Genomic DNA, 20,029 nt, shown 5'->3' with positions numbered 1-20,029 from the left:
AGAGTAGAGTTAGCCTAACTACTTACAAAAAGCAGGCTTCTGACGAAGAGCTATAAAAGTAAGAACAGACAGAAATGTTTCCGTATCCACACATTCCCAGATTTTCATAAAACAGCCACACATGCAGTTTCTCGTTTCTGCATCACCAAATTTTGCGCGAGGCAAATGAGTAGCTAGGTGCGCTTCAATTAGCTTGTTCAGTGCAGCGGGAGCAGGGGTGTCCAGAGCAGCATGCTGCTACTTCTCACAGTGGCGCTCGTTTAGTACAGTTAGATCAAAGCTGAATCAATGTCTTGGAAGATCACAATGATTTATTTGCATTGAGAACCAAATATACTGCTCAAAAAAATAAAGGGAACACTTAAACAACACATCCTAGATCTGAATGAAAGAAATAATCTTCTTAAATACTTTTTTCTTTACATATTTGAATGTGCTGACAACAAAATCACACAAAAATAATCAATGGAAATCCAATTTATCAACCCATGGAGGTCTGGATTTGGAGTCACACTCAAAATTAAAGTGGAAAACCACACTACAGGCTGATCCAACTTTGATGTAATGTCCTTAAAACAAGTCAAAATGAGGCTCAGTAGTGTGTGTGGCCTCCACGTGCCTGTATGACCTCCCTACAACGCCTGGGCATGCTCCTGATGAGGTGGCGGATGGTCTCCTGAGGGATCTCCTCCCAGACCTGGACTAAAGCATCCACTAACTCCTGGACAGTCTGTGGTGCAACGTGGCGTTGGTGGATGGAGCGAGACATGATGTCCCAGATGTGCTCAATTGGATTCAGATCTGGGGAACGGGCGGGCCAGTCCATAGCATCAATGCCTTCCTCTTGCAGGAACTGCTGACACACTCCAGCCACATGAGGTCTAGCATTGTCTTGCATTAGGAGGAACCCAGGGCCAACCATACCAGCATATGGTCTCACAAGGGGTCTGAGGATCTCATCTCGGTACCTAATGGCAGTCAGGCTACCTCTGGCGAGCACATGGAGGGCTACGCGGCCCCCCAAAGAAATGCCACCCCACACCATGACTGACCCACCGCCATACCGGTCATGCTGGAGGATGTTGCAGGCAGCAGAACGTTCTCCATGGCGTCTCCAGACTCTGTCACGTCTGTCACGTGCTCAGTGTGAACCTGCTTTCATCTGTGAAGAGCACAGGACGCCAGTGGCGAATTTGCCAATCTTGGTGTTCTCTGGCAAATGCCAAACGTCCTGCATGGTGTTGGGCTGTAAGCACAACCCCCACCTGTGGACGTCGGGCCCTCATACCACCCTCATGGAGTCTGTTTCTGACCGTTTGAGCAGACACATGCACATTTGTGGCCTGCTGGAGGTCATTTTGCAGGGCTCTGGCAGTGCTTCTCCTGCTCCTCCTTGCACAAAGCGGTCCTGCTGCTGGGTTGTTGCCCTCCTACGGCCTCCTCCACATCTCCTGATGTACTGGCCTGTCTCCTGGTAGCGCCTCCATGCTCTGGACACTACACTGACAGACACAGCAAACCTTCTTGCCACAGCTCGCATTGATGTGCCATCCTGGATGAGCTGCACTACCTGAGCCACTTGTGTGGGTTGTAGACTCCGTCTCATGCTACCACTAGAGTGAAAGCACCGCCAGCATTCAAAAGTGACCAAAACATCAGCCAGGAAGCATAGGAACTGAGAAGTGGTCTGTGGTCCCCACCTGCAGAACCACTCCTTTATTGGGGGTGTCTTGCTAATTGCCTATAATTTGCACAACAGTATGTGAAATGTATTGTCAATCAGTGTTGCTTCCTAAGTGGACAGTTTGATTTCACAGAAGTGTGATTGACTTGGAGTTACATTGTGTTGTTTAAGTGTTCCCTTTATTTTTTTGAGCAGTGTATAATAGCATAGTATGATGTTACTGTTACACCAAAAACACCACCTAATTTCTTGAGATTTTAGGATAGTTACTTGAATAGTCCAGCGCACGTAACTAGGCAAAATGTGCTTTGATTGAACAAAATACAGGAAGGCTATATAGTTTGTTAACACCATAATTTGACAGTAAATCGTTAAAAATTATAATTCACGATTGACAGTGATGATGGCCTATTTTGAAATGAGATATCTTTAACTTGTGGGGCAAGGCACTTAGCCCTCATATTAATGCCTAAGTTTTTTTTTTTTACAGACACCTGATGACAAAAAATATATATATTTTAATGTAGGCTACACTGTCCCACAAAATCTTCCTGTTGTCCCGCATTTGGGTATTTTAAATGTGGTCACCCTACTGTTGTCCTGTATCGTTAGCTAGCACACTGGAACAAGGTGCTACACATTCCCTGTATTTCCCTGCTCTTGGAAGGTCTAAAGTGAGGGACTGTCTTGTGTGGAGCACAGAAAAAAGAAACAACTGCTTTCCCCTGCTGTCAACAGGAAGCTACACAAGATGCTACACGTTATTTTCCTGCTCTTTGGAGGTTCTAAGTGAAGGATTTGATCTGTTGTCAGGCAGGGTAAACAACTGCTGTTGTCCCATAGCGTTAGCAAGCATACTAGCAAGCTAGCTGTCAACCAGAAGCTAATACACACAACAAGAGGCTGCAAATGCAGCAGATAAACTCACAGTTCATATAAGATATAAATCCCAGCTAGCTCGACAAACAACTTTTCTGCCTCCGAACATATTCTGAAAACAACAAAACAGATCACCACAGTAGATGGAAAATGGTGTCCCCGGTCGTGCAACTTTTAGTAGCTCAGTAAAGTGTTTCTTTGTCTTTCTCGCCTTCTGTCTGTCATTCGTTCTCTCTCTCTCTCTCTCTCTCTCTCTCTCTCTCTCTCTCTCTCTCTCTCAATCCTCTACCCAAACAGAGCAGCACAGTCTCACATGCTATCCATCTTTAATGAAGCATTCTCCGTGCTAGGCAATAGACACACACACACTCTACCTTCCTCACAGTAGAGGCTGTCCCTTTTTAAGCAGGCACCTTGCAAGGTCCCATCAATCAGAAGGCCACTGTAGACACAGACGGTGCCTTTCAGTGTAAATAGCAGGACTCTCATGCATTAGGGGGACACAAAGTTCTCTCCCTTAGTAACTGTTTGTTCACCAGTAAAAAAAGAGCACTCTGCACACTGTAATTTACATGCAGTCTGCTCCAGAATTTGTCCATAATAACAACACCTTAAAGAAAAATTCCAAACCCAAACTATTTGGCATTTGTTTTATAAGTCATTAGTCCGAATGAAATGACATAAATACAGCCGGTATGATGCATTTTGCATCATATAATGCAAAATGCATCATACCACCCTTACAAAAAAGATTGCAGTTTTGAAACTGCAGTGAAAGTGTACTGCAGTTATACTGCAATCTGACTGCATTTTATTTCTTCATAAGGGCAGGTGTATTTCTGTTTTTGAAAATTATACATCTTGAAAACGTGATTGCTGACAAGCAAAACATTTTTGGAACTATATCAACAATGTACTAATGAAGCAAATACCAAAATATAGTTTTTGGGAGGAGTTGTCCTTAAGGTCTTTAAAGACCTGATGTTGAAATATAGGTGGAAGTTGGGAGGAAATAGATTGCAGTGTGCAGAATCTTTCTTTAACTGCTAGACATCAACCTTGATATCAACCACCTGCTTAAAGTCATGACACACACACACACACACACACACACACACACACACACACACACACACACACACACACACACACACACACACACACACACACGTTCCCAGATGCTGTGTTTGTGTAGGTTAGGGCAGTATGAGGCCACACACATAAGTTGGTTGCCGTGGTACCTGTGTGTTGTTAACCCTGTCCTGTTCTCTCCACCTGCAGAGCCCCAACTGAAAGGCATCGTCACAAGACTCTACAACCGGCATGGCTTCTACCTCCAGATGCTTCCGGATGGCACCATGGACGGCACAAAGGACGAAAGCAGCTCCTTCTGTAAGTCTGTCTGTCTGGTTCACATCTGTCTGGCTGGCTGGCTCACACCTGTCTGTCTCCCTATAACCCTGCTGTCCATCTGTGAGTCTCACATCTGTCTGTCTATGTTCACTGTTCCTATAACCTTCCAGGGACGGTTATGCACCTGTCTGTCTGCGTCTGACAGTCTGCTGTCCTCAACCCCTGGCTGTCCTGTCCCTCTGTCTGCCCATCTGGAGTGTCAGTTAGACAAGTCTAAAACAGCTGAAGACACTTTCTCCCTGTTATCCACATAGCTCTGGTTCCTCACAGATCTTCCCCAGGTAGCACGGTAGTTAGCCCCAGCGAGTAGTCTTCCTGCTGGATCAATTATCCGGGTGTAGGGTGAACATGCTGATCTTGGGTCATTCTAGCATTTTCTTCACTAATGGTTAAGGTTAGGATTGGGGGAGGGGGAGCTGATCCTGAATCTGTAAGTAGGGGAAACTTCGATGACCTGCTGAGTAGTCTCTCTGCTGGGTGTATTACCCTCAGTCAGGGTTTTCACCTGAATGATCACTGACCAAAAGATAGAGTATCCCCCGTCCTCTACGGCCCACTGGTCTCTCCTGTACCAGATCATTATAATGTGAGACCTGCTTATGTTAGGACTTTTAGTTTGAAGGAGGATAGGGTTTTCACCTGGGTGATCACTGAGCAGAACATACCTTCCCTTCCTCTGGGACCACTGGGCTCTCATACAACAGATCAATAGAGCATTATAGGATACCCACGATGTGTTGATGCCGCACTTCCCACTAGCTTACAGTGAAATACCTTACGGTGAAAAGGTATAACGCTAGCATAATTTGTAATGAGGAAAGTCATGCTTACTGTAGATCCCAAGGCACTGTGATTATCTAGTGATACGCAACGCATGCTGTTCCTTTCTCAAAGGGGGGGGGGGGGGTAATGTTGAGGGTCATTATGTAATGCCATGTAACTCTTTACAGTATGTATTGCAATATGAAAATCTACACTTCGTATTGGAATAGTGTGAATGCTTTTTAGACAGTACCTATTTTTAGACAGTACGTATTTTTACAGTAATCGTGGACACATTATTCCATAAGATTTTGTGAGTCTTAAATCTTAAATATATTGTACAACTAACTCCTTTTAGCCAGTGTGGGTGATTTTTAGGTAGGGACAGTATAGAGAGTAAATCCTTGCGTAACAAAACAGGTCCCGGTTGGGGTATTAAGTCATTTATTTAGAGATTGGAGGCCAGCCATGAAGTGTTTTTGAGTGTGAGCTACAGTTAATTTGATAACTATAATTCCATCAAACCTTACATCAGTCTTACTGTTACTGTGAGCGCTTTGTAAGGGAAACAGGGGAGATGCAGAAGGTGGGAGAGAGAGGGGGGGTAAAGAGAGAGAGAGAGAGCGGTGAAGTGAGAGAGAAAAAGAGAGAAAAATAGACGAATGGAGGGAGATCTGGAATGTACAGTACAGGATTTCATTCAAGGTAGATTATTTATTAATTCTCACAGCACGGTGGAATTGTGGTATGATTGACATCATTGTAATTGCGTATCAATCTACAGCACAAGCATCTACCCCACTGCACAGAATATTGAATGGGAGAAATTATTGGGTTTTTTGTGTGTGTGTGTGTGTGTGTGTGTGTGTGTGTGTGTGTGTGTGTGTGTGTGTGTGTGTGTGTGTGTGTGTGTGTGTGTGTGTGTGTGTGTGTGTGTGTGTGTGTGTGTCTGTGTGTCTGTGTGTGTGTGTGTGTGTGTCTGTGTGTGTGTGTGTCTGTGTGTCTGTGCAAAGTGTGTGCGTGCATGTTTATGTACGTGTTTGAGCATGTATGTTTGAGGTCTGGATGACCCCTACAGTATTTACTGTAGCCCATAACAGAATGACAGGCCTTTTCCCTATGGAGAGAGCAGAGATACCCCATAACAGAATGACAAAATGACAGGCCTTCTCCCTATGGAGGGAGCAGAGATACCCCATAACAGAATGACAAAATGACAGGCCTTCTACCTATGGCGGGAGCAGAGATACCCTTCATACACAACACAACCAGGCTGCTAGGGTTCTGAGTGGCTGAGAGACCTGCTGAGTATACTCTGTCTCGGTCACGCTACAGCTTACACTCCACACTCTCTCTTTCTCTCCCTTTCTCCCCCTCACTCTCCCTCGCTCTGTCTCTGCTTCTCATCCTCCTGAAGTGATAAGTCTCCCATCAGGACCCCCACTGGTTCCCTGACCTCTCCTATATAAAAAAAGTGTATGTCTGTACATGTGCTAATGTATGTGTGTGTGTGTGTGTGTGTGTGTGTGTGTGTGTGTGTGTGTGTGTGTGTGTGTGTGTGTGTGTGTGTGTGTGTGTGTGTGTGTGTGTGTGTGTGTGTGTAATTATGCACCCTACTGCGGCGTATGCTAAGGAGGCCAGTCAGAAAAGGTCCAAATCAGCAGCAAATGGAGATAAATAATTAAGGAGGAAATGGTCAGATTCATATGAGTTCTACAGAAACAGCCTGAGTCCCAAATGGCACCCTATTCCCTATGCACCCTGGTCAAAAGAAGTGCACTATATGGGGAATAGGGTGCCCTTTTGGATGCACACAGAGTGTCTGCAGTCTTCTGCTGGACCTGTGCCCACAGGCAGGCCTTCCCGGGCTTCCCCTGCCCTCCTCTCTACATTTTGCTAACAAGCCAAACACACACACACATACACACAAACACAGAAACTCTCTCAAAGTACATTTGACCATTGGAAGTTGTTAAAGGACACTGGGATGGGAGGCCTCCCTCTCCTCCCCTTCTCCTTCCTCTATTCCGCTGCTCTCTTTTCCTCCCTCACTCTGACAATTAGGCAGAGAGGCTGCTGTTGGCAGAGGCCCCTGGGCATTTGGCCCCTGGGCATTTGGCCCTTGGCCAGGCGTATTACACACTGCGGCTGCACCGCCCTGCCAGTTAATTGCTAATTTTACCAAAGCCGTCTTGTCGGATCGATCCCTGCGACCCCCAGCCTTCAGCTACCCGCATAAGTCTCTAGCCCCCAACCCCCGGCCTCCAGCCCCAGGAACTTCCACTTCCAGCGCCCTGACAGACCCCAAACTAAGGCCCCATGGCAAATAGCCCCTGAACCTAGTTCGTGCCCCCAGTCCTGGGCACATTGACCCAGCCCCATGGCCTCAGATATGGAATATGTCCACCTAAGGCCCCCTTACAGCCCCCAGGGGCCGGGCCACAAAGACCCAATACACACCTTGGAGTGAAAGGGGGCATGGGGGTATACATCCTCCACCATCACCTCTGTCTTGTTTCTACCACTCTGCTCTCCTCTGGAGGAGAAATCTCTTCCTTCCTTCCTGCACATATCATTCTGAGAACCTTATGGTTCTTAGAGCTTGGTGAAAGCGTGGTTATTTTACATACAACCTTCCCACAACATTCTGGGAATGGTGCAGGATACCCAGCTAGCACATAACGTTCTGAGAACCATATGTGTATTAGGTGGGAATTTCAGTAATTCAGCATAACATTTTCTACAAGTTTCCTGATGGTTCTATTAAAAGTCATGTTTTCAGAACATTCAGATCACTTTTTGTTTCGTCACATTGATGACCGACTGAGCATTCTACTCAAAGCGTTGTACGTGAGTGCTGATGAAGATTTCATCAAATGTGCATTACAAGATCGCAATTGGATATCACAAAATTGGGGGTAAAATACAAATAAAAGGGCATTACTGTGGCTCTGAAATACAATGACATTTCAAAAAGAGGAAAATAATTTGTCATCATTTTTGATGTCACCAGATGGACTTTAGATGGAGTATAATGTTAGATAGCTAGCTAAGATTGAGGGTAGACCACCAACTGGCTGACATTAGCATTGCTAGCTATTTTTGACAAACTTTGCAAGCTAATGACAACATTGTCCTCTGTCTAAAGTAAATTTGACTACATGATAATGATGGCAAAGTTGTTTCCTTCTAAATATCAGCCTACTTTAACGATGTCATCATATTTCCAGGACACTATAGTGTAATTAAGACTAAACAGCCAATGTCATATATGCATAGTCACTTTAACCATATCTACATGTACATACTACCTTAATCAGCCTGACTAACCGGTGTCTGTATGTAGCCTCGCTACTTTATAGCCTCGCTACTGTATATAGCTTGTTTTTTTACTGTTGTTTTATTTCTTTACCTACCTATTGTTCACCTAATACCTTTTTTGCACTATTGGTTAGAGCCTGTAAGTAAGCATTTCACTGTAAGGTCTACATCTGTTGTATTCGGCGCACGTGACAAATAAACTTTGATTTGATTTGATAGCCTCCATCCCGAATGACTGGGCTTATCACAACTTTTTTGCACCACTACGGGGCCGCTGGCAGAGGGAGGCTTGAGAACGTTCATAACAATGGCGTGATGTGACCGGGTGAAAGAGGTGCAACCTATGAATACAAAACTCTGACTATCCTCTATCTTGTTAAGTGTGTTCAGGTGTGTTGGCCGCGCCCACTAATTGGCCACACCTGATTTGAATGACTGATTGTTTCCTGGGGTATGGGGTCTGTTTGAATAAACTAAAATTAAAAGCTTTGTATGAGTTTAAAAAAAACATGGCATGCTTGCTCCATCCTGTTGGTGCAGTGGACTAATTCCCTCGAAAGCAAACAGAAGATCATTGGTTCAAATCTCACTGACGCTGTGCCACAACAAAGAAATGAATGTGTTTGTATGATTAATGCCTCAGCAAATCAATTTCCATGTGGCCTATCTGTCAAATAAAATCAAATTGTATTTGTCACATGCGCCGAACACAACAGGTGTAGACCTTAAAGTGAAAAGCTTACTTACAAGCCCTTAACCAACAATGCAGTATTTTTTTTTTTAAGTCAGAAAATATTTGCTAGAAAATAATAATAATAAAAAAATTAAAAATAATGAGGCTATATGCAGGGGGTACCGGTACTGAGTGTCAATGGTGGGTGTAGCTGGTGCATGGAAGTCAGGCGCAGGAGAGCAGAGATGAGTGGACAAAGCAATTTACTGAGGCAATTATTAGAACAGAACGCAACCGCGTCACAAAAACAAATGCCCAAAGAACAAGTAAGGCTGCCACGAAGCACGGGCACAAAAACAAAACCCGGCGCAAACCAGCCGGAAGCATGCCAACCTTGACAATAAACAATTCCACACACAGACATAGGGGGAACAGAGGGTTATATACACGACAAGTGATGAGGGAATGTAAACCAGGTGTGTGGGAAAACAAGACAAAACAAATGGAAAATGAAAGGTGGATCGGCGATGGCTAGAAGACCGGTGACGTCGACAGCCGAACGTCGCCTGAACAAGGAGAGGAACCGACTTCGGCGGAAGTCGTGACATTGAGTCAATGTGCGGAGGTACAGGTTAGTCGAGTTAGATTGAGGTAATATATACATGTAGGTAGGGGTAAAGTAACTATAAATAGATAATAAACAGTGAGTAGCAGCAGCGTAAAAAAGGGTGTCAATTCAAATAGTCTGGGTAGCCATTTGATTAACTGTTTAGCAGTCTAATTGCTTGGGGGTAGAAGCTGATATGGAGGCTTTTGGACCTAGACTTGGCACTCCGGTACCGCTTAACTAACGGTAGCAGAGAGAACAGTCTACGACTAGGGTGGCTGGAGTCTTTTTTATGGCCTTCCTCTGACACCGCCTAGTATATAGGTTATGATGTCAGGAAGCTTGGCCTCAGTGATGTACTGGACCGTACAAACTACCCTCTGTAGCGCCTTGCAGTCGGATGCCGAGCAGTTGCCATACCAAGCGGTGACGCAACCAGTCAGGATTCTCTTGATGGTGCAGCTGTAGAACTTTTTGAGGATCTGAGGACCCATACCAAATCTTTTTAGTCTCCTGAGGGGGAATAGGCGTTGCTGTGCCATCTTCATGACTGCATTGGTGTGTTTGGACAGTGATCGTTTGTCAGTGATGTGGACACAAAGGAACTTGAAGCTTTCAACCCACTCCACTATAGCCCCGTCGGTGTGAATGGGGGCGTGCTCGGCCTGGAGTCCACAATCAGCTCTTTTGTCTTGCTCATGTTGAGGGAGAGGTTGTTGTCTCTGTTCTCCACCCTGTAGGCTGTCTCATCATTGACGGTGATCAGGCCTACCACCGTTGTGTTGTAGGCAAATGTAATGGCGTTGTTGGAGTCGTGCATTGCCACGTAGTCGTGGGTGAACAGGGAGTACAGGAGGGGTCTAAGCACACACCCCTGAGGGGCCCCCGTGTTGAGGATCAGCGTGGGAGTTGTGTTGTTGCCTACCCTTCTCACCAGGGGGCTGCCCGTCAGGAAGTCCAGGATCCAGTTGCAGAGGGAGATGTTGAGTCCCAGAGTCCTTAGCTTAGTGATGAGCTTTGATGGCACTGTCTGTGCTTGTTCAAAACAGTTAACCCAAAATAAGCTGGCAGTGTTATTAACCTCTATGGGCTAGGTGGGACGCTTGCCAGTGTAATCCCGTGGCGCGATATTCAAATACCTAAAAAATGCAAAAACTTCAATTTTTCAAACATATTATTATTTTACACCATTTTAAAGACAAGACTCTTGTTAATCTAACCACACTGTCCGATTTCAAAAAGGCTTTACAACGAAAGCAAAACATTAGATTATGTCAGCAGAGTACCCAGCCAGAAATAATCAGACACCCATTTTTCAAGCTAGCATATAATGTCACATAAACCCAAACCACAGCTAAATGCAGCACTAACCTTTGATGATCTTCATCAGATGACAACCCTAGGACATTATGTTATACAATACATGCATGTTTTGTTCAATCAAGTTCATATTTATATCAAAAACCAGCTTTTTACATTAGCATGTGACTAGCATGTGACTAGCATTCCCACCGAACACTGCCGGTGAATTTACTAAATCACTCACGATAAACGTTCACAAAAAACATAACAATTATTTTAAGAATAATAGATACAGAACTCCTCTATGCACTCGATATGTCCGATTTTAAAATAGCTTTTCGGTGAAAGCACATTTTGCAATATTCTCAGTAGATAGCCCGGCATCACAGGGCTAGCTATTTAGACACCCAGCAAGTTTAGCACTCACCAAAGTCAGATTTACTATAAGAAAAATGTTATTACCTTTGCTGTTCTTCGTCAGAATGCACTTCCAGGACTTCTACTTCAATAACAAATGTTGGTTTGGTCCCAAATAATCCATTGTTATATCCAAATAGCGGCGTTTTGTTCGTGCGTTCAAGACACTATCCGAAAGGGTAAATAAGGGTGACGAGCATGGCGCATTTCGTGACAAAAAAATTCTAAATATTCCATTACCGTACTTCGAAGCATGTCAACCGCTGTTTAAAATCAATTTTTTTGCAAAAAGCGATAATATTCCGACCGGGAATCTGCGTTTAGGTAAAAAGAGGAAAGAAAATAAAGCAAGGGGTCGACTCCTGCACGCGCCTAAGCCCATAGTACTCTGATCGGCCACTTGCCAAACGCGATAATGTGTTTCAGCCAGAGGCTGCCTCGATATCATTCAGCTTTTTCCCGGGCTCTGAGAGCCTATGGGAGCTGTAGGAAGTGTCACGTTATAGTCTTCAATAAAAAGAGCCAAGATGAACAACAACTTGTCAGACAGGCCACTTCCTGCATGGAATCTTCTCAGGTTTTGGCCTGCCATATGAGTTCTGTTATACTCACAGACACCATTCAAACAGTTTTAGAAACTTTAGGGTGTTTTCTATCCAAAGCCATTAATTATATGCATATTCTAGTTACTGGGCAGGAGTAGTAACCAGATTAAATCGGGTACGTTTTTTATCCGGCCGTGTCAATACTGCCCCCTAGCCCTAACAGGTTAAAAGTCTAATAGAAATATGTTCTCAGAACATTATTTAATTACCTTCAAGTAACGTATAATTTATTTTCTCAGAACATTAATAACACCTCCCAGGAAAAGTATCAGGGAACCAGGGTAAAACATTCTTAGAGCCAGCAACATCGTCACTTCTGTTTTCAGAATGTTAAAAAAACTTCATTCCCTAAATAAATAAAGGTTAAATAAATAAAATCATTATAATAACTCCCAGAGCCAATGGGAAACCACAAACAGATGTTCCCTCAAGGAAACAAACGTGCTAGCTGGGCCTCAATTGCACTGTGTGTCAGGAAGGAAGGAAGGAAGGAAGGAAGGAAGGAAGGAAGGAAGGAAGGAAGGAAGGAAGGAAGGAAGGAAGGAAGGAAGGACGGACGGACGGACGGAAGGTAAAGAGCAGAGGAACAGACAGCAGAGGAACAGATGGGAAGACAGGGAAGGGGGAGAGAGAGGAGGGATGAGAGATGAGAGAAAGAGGAGATCAAGGGAGGAGGGACTGTGGTGCCAAAGGAGCAGCTGGCGATCCACTGATGGCCGTTCAATCACTGTGTCTCCCCCCTCTGGTGGGAGGTCAGAGAGGCTGGCTATTTCTCTCCCTCTCTCTTTCAGAGAGTTATGCAATAGGGGTAGGGAAAGGGGAGGGAGAGAGGAATGGAGGGAGGGAGGGAGGGAGAATCCAGATTTTGGACACCTCTTCTCTGACCAGCTGGACTGACCAGTGGGTTGACATTGTGACATGGCTGTGTGTGTGAGAGAGCTCGACCTCCCACTTGAGATACATGAAGGAGGGAGGAGAAAGGAGAAAGGGGGAGATGGAGAGGGGGAAGATAGGGGGAGGAGAGGAGGAGGATGCCTTAATACTGTAGCAATAGAGGAGGGACTCTCACAACCTACAGAGAAAGGTAGGAGGGAGAAACAGACCGGAAAATGAAACAGAGAGATGGAGAGAGAAAAAGAAAGTGAGACAGAGAGAAACAGAAGAAAGAGAGACAGGGAGGGTAAGAGGTTGTGAGAATAGTTTATTGAGAGGCAGAGAAAAAAAACGGAGACTGAAAAACAGATATCCAGAGAGTAGCAGAGGAAGATGAAAAACAAGAAAGTGAGAGATTGGGGTTGAAAGGGTGGTGAAGCGGTGTCAATGGATTTGGCCTGCTTTGAAAATCTCAATCCGTCTGGACAGAGGCGGAGGAGAAATTGACTTTTGTGTGGACATCCCATCGGAAAGCCATAAGGACCAGTCAGCTTGATTCCCTGCACTTTTATCCCCTCCAATTACTGCTTCTGAAAATCGTTATTCATCTCTTCCAGTTCAGGGATTGGTTTGGTCTGACATCCTCCCTAGAGTAACTCGATCACACACATGCATGCACACACACACACACACACACACACACACACACACACACACACACACACACACACACACACACACACACACACACACACACACACACACACACACACACACACAGAAACAGAAACTCTCTCAAAGTATTACAGTCGTTAACAGCTATCTTTAGTCATCAGACAGACAAGACAAGGAAAACCTCTGAAAGGAAAAGCATCAAAACTTTGTGCACAAAGATAGCAGCACTCAAGGAAAGGAAAGGCATGCGATATATTGAAAGCATTGAAATGTACTTCTTATGCTGCAGTCGGATGAAGGGAGCGGGTGACAGAGAGAGACAGAGAGAGCAAGTGAGAGACAGAGATACATAGAGAAAGAGAGAGAGAGACAGAGAGAGAGAGAGAGAGAGAGAGAGAGAGAGAGAGGTGGACAGAGAGAGAGAGACAGTATAGAAGTAGACAGACAGACAGACAGACAGACAGTATAGAAGTAGTCAGACAGACAGACAGACAGACAGACAGACAGACAGACAGACAGACAGACAGACAGACAGACAGACAGACAGACAGACAGACAGACAGACAGACAGACAGACAGACAGACAGACAGACAGACAGACAGACAGACAGACAGACAGACAGACAGACGGTGTGTGAGGATGAGACAGGGTGAGGAATAGGGAAGTGAGATCAAGGGACAGTGTGAGAGAAGGAGAGAGTGAAAGAGAGTCGGGGAGACAGAGGACAGCAACAGAGAAAGAAGTAAGAAAGAGAAGGGGTGCTGAGAAATGAGGATGTAGAATAAGACAGAGATAAATGAGTGTAGGTGTTTCACAGGAGGTAGAATCAAAGAGAGAGAGAAGAGAATAAACCAAGGAGAGAACTAGAAAGAGGTGAGACAACACTGAATGAATAGAGTAGGTTAAATACAGAGAGTGAGAGAGAGAGAGAGGGAGAGAGTGTAGATGGATGGTCATATAGAAAATTTGATAAAATAATAAAAAATAAAGAGGAATAGAGCGTATAGGCAGACGTTAGATGACTGGTGGTCTCTACATTATTTGACCTCTTGTGACCCCTATCCTCTTCCTCTCGATCTGTTGCTCTGATTGGTAGAGTGATGATGTCTGAGTAATCCATTAAAGTAGCGTCATCATGGCGATGAGAGATGAGTGACAGACAGATAGGGCTTATAAACATCAGATGAGCATTACACAGTACTTCAATTACAAATAGCACCATATTCCCTATATAGTCCACTACTTTTGACCAGGGCCCATTGGAAATAGGGTGCCATTTGGGATACATGCTATATGAAACCCACTGCTATAGGAATAGGATAATGAGTATCATAGGCACTTCAAAAGTAATCAATCTTACGTCACTCAAGTAATCCATAAATCCTGATATTAATTGATTCCTGAGTGCTCGGGTCAAACGTAGTGCACTACATGAGGGACTAGGGAGTCATTTGAGATACAACCACCCCCCTCTCTACCACCCCTCCTACCAAATAGGAAGTAGAGAACAAGCTATACTTCCTGTAGTCCATCTACTTGTAGTCCATCTATTTGTAGTCCATCTACTTCCTGGCTGTTTGTTGAACTCTCTACATGACAGCTAATCCTGTTCTCACTGCAAGGCTCAATGCAGAACAACATCACAGCAACAAAACAAACTGATGCCATCTCCACACCTTCCCTCCATTGCCCTTCCTCCCTCTCCTCCACGCCTACTCTCTATCCCTTCTGCCATCCGTCTATCCCTCCTGCTTATCAACAAGCCCACTGATGCCCTCTCCTCTCCTCCATCCCTCTCTCCCTGGTAGTTTTTTTCCTCGTTTATTTATTGTGTAGATGATCTCAAGCTCTCAAATTGACTTGCTGGGATTGATTCAGGAAAGCCACCTATCTATCTTCGCACTCTCGCTTACCCTCCGTCTCTCTCTTTCTCTCTCTTTATCTCTCTCTCTCTCCCTCTCTGTCTCTCACTCAAACAACTTTAATTAATTGAGCAGTCTCCCCAGAGCCACACCAAGCATCTCGAGAAAAGAAAGAGGGGAGAGCGAAAAAAGAGAAGAGGAACGGAAACAGAGAAACGGCAGGCTGACCTATTATCTACAGAGAGTGGTATAACCGTGACGATAAGAGAGACACCGTTGATGAAGCGAGAAAGAAGGACAAACTCTCACTCACAATGACATGGAGGGGATGGAGGGGTGGGGGGACGGACTGACACTCCCTCTCTTTGATGCCTGGAAGAACGGAACAGAACATAGCGAGGAGAAGGAGAAGGCAGAGGGAGAGAGAGAGAGAGAGAGTAATAGGAAAGTAGGAGATACTGTAGAGTAGGTGAAGAGACAGAGAGAGGATGTGAGCAAATTAATGGTGGGAGAAATGATTAATGATTAAAGAGATTGGAGAAAAGAGAGGAGGGGAGACAAAAAGAGAAATACAGGTCAGAGCAGGGTCTTGATGAGAGAGAAAGAGAGAGAGAGGATTGTGTGTGCTGCCTGTCGCAGTGGCCGGGGTTATTGGGGAGGAGGGGGTATTACATATTCAATGTGTGTGTGTGTGTGCGATAGAGAGGGTGCTCTTCTATTTGTCATCTTCTCCGTGGTCTTCGGTGACACCGTGTTCATTTGCGAAATGGCCTAGTTGAGATTCAGGGATCGATAGAACAAATAAAAGCCTGGCCTGGAGATAGAGATGGAGAGAGGCGGCGGGGGGCAGCCATGGCTGCACTCTTTCACCACCCATCCCCTCATCACTCTCTTTTTTTCAGCGAGAAAACTGTATTAGACGAAAGCGGTCAGTTGTTAATAATTGCGCATGGATTGTTATTTTTTTTTATACTGGCTATTGAGTGGCTCATTTAAAGCTACTATTCCTAGCTTGTTTCTTGGGACCTTTTAGAACCTTCAAGGGCAGGGAGTGAGTGCTTTGTTTCTCACGGCAGCAGTCGCCTTAATGCTTTCAGGCATCGGTTTAAAATCTGCATGGCTCCCGCGGTGTTGTGAAGCCGAGGGGCGTTTTGTCAATATCGCTCACGTTAACCTGTTACTTGGTATATCCCCCCACACAGAGGGTACACTGGTCTCACGTTCAAGACTCGCTGATGATGAGAGAGGACTTACTGTACACTACCAGTCAAAAGTTTGGACACACCTACTCATTCAAGGGTTTTTCTTTATTTGTACTATTTTCTACATTGTAGAATAATAGCGAAGACATCAAAACTATGAAATAGCACATACAGAATCATGTAGTAACCAAAAAAAGGTAGAGGTACCGTATCCGGCCAAATAGGTTCCGGAACGAAACAGTCCAGAACGGAGAGGTGCCAGATCCTGCCAAAATCCCAGAAGTATCCCTTCACAATGAGAAAAAAGAAAGTGGGAAAGGAGAAAGAAAGTGTTGTTTACAGTGTTGGTAAAGATGAATTCTGCAGGTTTCACTCTGTAATGAATTCCATAGGCTTAAGGCCTTCTGTTCTCTCTCTCTCCTTCTTTCGTACTCTTTCTCATCTTGCCCTCTCATTTCTCACTCTCTCAATCTGTCTCACTCTCCTTTCCCCCCTCTCTCGGTTTCTCTCTCTCTCTTTCTGTCTTTCTCTCCTTCTCTCTCTTTCTCCAGACCTTCCTTTTCCCCCTCTCTCTTTATCTCGCCATCTTTCCCTCTTTCCTTCTCTCTCTCTTCTCTCCTTCTCTCACTCTCCTTTCCCACCTCTCTCAGTTTCTTTCTTTCTCTCTCTCTCTCTCTCTCTCCTCTCTCTCACACTTTCCTTTCCCCCTCTCTCTTTATCTCTCTCTTCCTGGTCACTCTGACCCCCAGGTGGAACAGAGAGGATTTGTTGTTCTTAAACTTCTGACTTTCTTCCTCTATTTCTTTTTTCACTGACAGATGGAGGTAGGAATTAAACGAGAGGAGGCTGTAATTGTGTTTTTCAAACACTGTGAGTTCAGTTCACTGAGAATGTTTTTAGAAAGCAACAACATGTGCAGACTGCTCTAACACCTCTCTATCTCCTTCCTTCACTCTGCCCCTCCCCCTCTATATTTCCCTCCCTTGTGTCTGTTTTGCAGTGCAGTTCAACTTGATTCCTGTGGGCCTGAGGATAGTAGCCATCCAGAGCACTAAGACAGGGCTCTACATTGGGATGAACAGCGATGGATACCTCTACACCTCAGTATGGCAACCCCTTATTAATTAAGTTATGACACTATCAATACCACTTATACCGTAGTAATAACATCTCTACACGTCAGTATGGCAACCTCTTATTTACATTTTACATTTACGTAATTTAGCAGACGCTCTTATCCAGAGCGACTTACAAATTGGTGCATTCACCTTATGATATCCAGTGGAACAACCACTTTACAATAGTACATCTATATCTTTTTTGGGGAGGGGGAGGGTAAAGGGGGGGGGGTTAGAAGGATTACTTTATCCTATCCCAGGTATTCCTTAAAGAGGTGGAGTTTCAGGTCTCTCAGGAAGGTGGTGATTGACTCCGCTGTCCTGGCATCGTGAGGGAGCTTGTTCCACCATTGGGGTGCCAGAGCAGCGAACAGTTTTGACTGGGCTGAGCAGGAACTGTGCTTCCGCAGAGGTAGGGAGGCGAGCAGGCTCTTCTTTGGGTGTAGGGCCTGATCAGAGCCTGAAGGTACAGAGGTGCCGTTCCCCTCACAGCTCCGTAGGCAAGCACCATGGTCTTGTAGCAGATGCGAGCTTCAACTGGAAGCCAGTGGAGTGTGCGGAGGAGCGGGGTGACGTGAGAGAACTTGGGAAGGTTGAACACCAGACGGGCTGCGGCGTTCTGGATGAGTTGTAGGGGTTTAATGGCACAGGCAGGGAGCCCCGCCAACAGCGAGTTGCAGTAATCCAGATGGGAGATGACAAGTGCCTGGATTAGGACCTGTGCCGCTTCCTGTGTAAGGCAGGGTCGTACTCTGCGAATGTTGTAGAGCATGAACCTAGAGGATCGGGTCACCGCCTTGATGTTAGCGGAGAACGACAGGGTGTTGTTCAGGGTCACGCCAAGGGCTCTTAGCACTCTGGGAGGAGGACACAATGGAGTTGTCAACCCTGATGGCGAGATCATGGAACGGGCAGTCCTTCCCCGGGAGGAAGAGCAGCTCTGTCTTGCCGAGGTTCAGCTTGAGGTGGTGATCCGTCATCCACACTGATATGTCTGCCAGACATGCAGAGATGCGATTCGCCACCTGGTTATCAGAAGGAGGAAAGGAGAAGATTAATGTGTGTCGTCTGCGTAGCAATGATAGGAGAGACCATGTGAGGATATGACAGAGCCAAGTGACTTGGTGTATAGTGAGAATAGGAGAGGGCCTAGAACTGAGCCCCGGGGGACACCAGTGGTGAGAGCACGTGGTGCGGAGACGGATTCTCGCCACGCCACCTGTTAGGAGCGACCTGTCAGGTAGGACGCAATCCAAGAGTGAGCCGCGCCTGAGATGCCCAACTCGGAGAGGGTGGAGAGGAGGATCTGATGGTTCACAGTATCAAAGGCAGCAGATAGGTCTAGAAGGATGAGAGCAGAGGAGAGAGAGTTAGCTTTAGCAGTGCGGAGAGCCTCCGTGACACAGAGAAGAGCAGTCTCAGTTGAATGACCAGTCTTGAAACCTGACTGATTTGGATCAAGAAGGTTATTCTGAGAGAGATAACAAGAGAGCTGGCCAAGGACGGCACGCTCAAGAGTTTTGGAGAGAAAAGAAAGAAGGGATTCTGGTTTGTAGTTGTTGACATCGGAGGGATCGATTGTAGGTTTTTTGAGAAGGGGTGCAATTCTCGCTCTCTTGAAAATGGAAGGGACGTAGCCAGCGGTCAAGGAGGAGTTGATGAGCGAGGTGAGGTAAGGGAGAAGGTCTGCGGAAATGGTCTGGAGAAGACAGGAGGGGATATGGTCAAGCGGGCAGGTTGTTGGGCGGCCGGCCGTCACAAGTCGCAAGATTTCATCTGGAGAGAGAGGGGAGAAAGAGGTCAAAGCATAGGGTAGGGCAATGTGAGCAGGACCAGCGGTGTTGTTTGACTTAACAAACGAGGATCGGATGTCGTCAACCTTCTTTTCAAAATGGTTGACGAAGTCATCCGCAGAGGGGGGGGAGGAGGATTCAGGAGGGAGGAGAAGGTGGCAAAGAGCTTCCTATGGTTAGAGGCAGATGCTTGGAATTTAGAGTTGTAGAAAGTGGCTTTAGCAGCAGAAACAGAGGAAGAAATGTAGAGAGGAGGGAGTGAAAAGATGCCAGGTCCGCAGGGAGGCTAGTTTTCCTCCATTTCCGCTCGGCTGCCCGGAGCCCTGTTCTGTGAGCTCGCAATGAGTCGTCAAGCCACGGAGCAGGAGGGGAGGACCGTGCCGGCCGAGAGGATAGGGGACATAGAGAGTCAAAGGATGCAGAAAGGGAGGAGAGGAGGGTTGAGGAGGCAGAATCAGGAGATTGGTTGGAGAAGGATTGAGCAGAGGGAAGAGATGATAGGATAGAAGTGGAGAGAGTAGCAGGAGAGAGCGAAGGTTGCGACGGCGCGATACCATCTGAATAGGGGCAGAGTGAGTAGTGTTGGAGGAGAGCGAGAGGGAAAGGGATACAAGGTAGTGGTCGGAGACTTGGAGGGGAGTTGCAGTGAGATTAGTAGAAGAACAGCATCTAGTAATGATGAGGTCAAGCGTATTGCCTGCCTTGTGAGTAGGGGGGGACGGTGAGAGGGTGAGGTCAAAAGAGGAGAGGAGTGGAAAGAAGAAGGCAGAGAGAAATGAGTCAAAAGTAGACGTAGGGAGGTTAACCTCTCTGGGCTAGGCGGGACGAATTCGTCCCACCTA

General features: G+C 45.8%; 1 protein-coding gene across 1 annotated transcript in view; it reads left to right on the top strand.

Moving 5' to 3' along the window:
* Positions 1-20,029, top strand: part of LOC106577695 (fibroblast growth factor 11-like) — a 116,745-nt gene that overhangs the window by 54,495 nt on the left and 42,221 nt on the right. Inside the window, exons 3-4 of the mRNA XM_014156024.2 lie at positions 3,845-3,955; positions 17,277-17,380. Coding sequence (XP_014011499.1) covers positions 3,845-3,955; positions 17,277-17,380 — 215 coding nt within the window. The remainder of the gene's footprint in view (positions 1-3,844; positions 3,956-17,276; positions 17,381-20,029) is intronic.

This window comes from Salmo salar, chromosome ssa18 (genome assembly GCF_905237065.1).
Source record: "Salmo salar chromosome ssa18, Ssal_v3.1, whole genome shotgun sequence".
Classification (NCBI taxonomy): Eukaryota; Metazoa; Chordata; class Actinopteri; order Salmoniformes; family Salmonidae; genus Salmo; species Salmo salar.
This window is presented reverse-complemented; position numbering and strand designations above follow the sequence as displayed.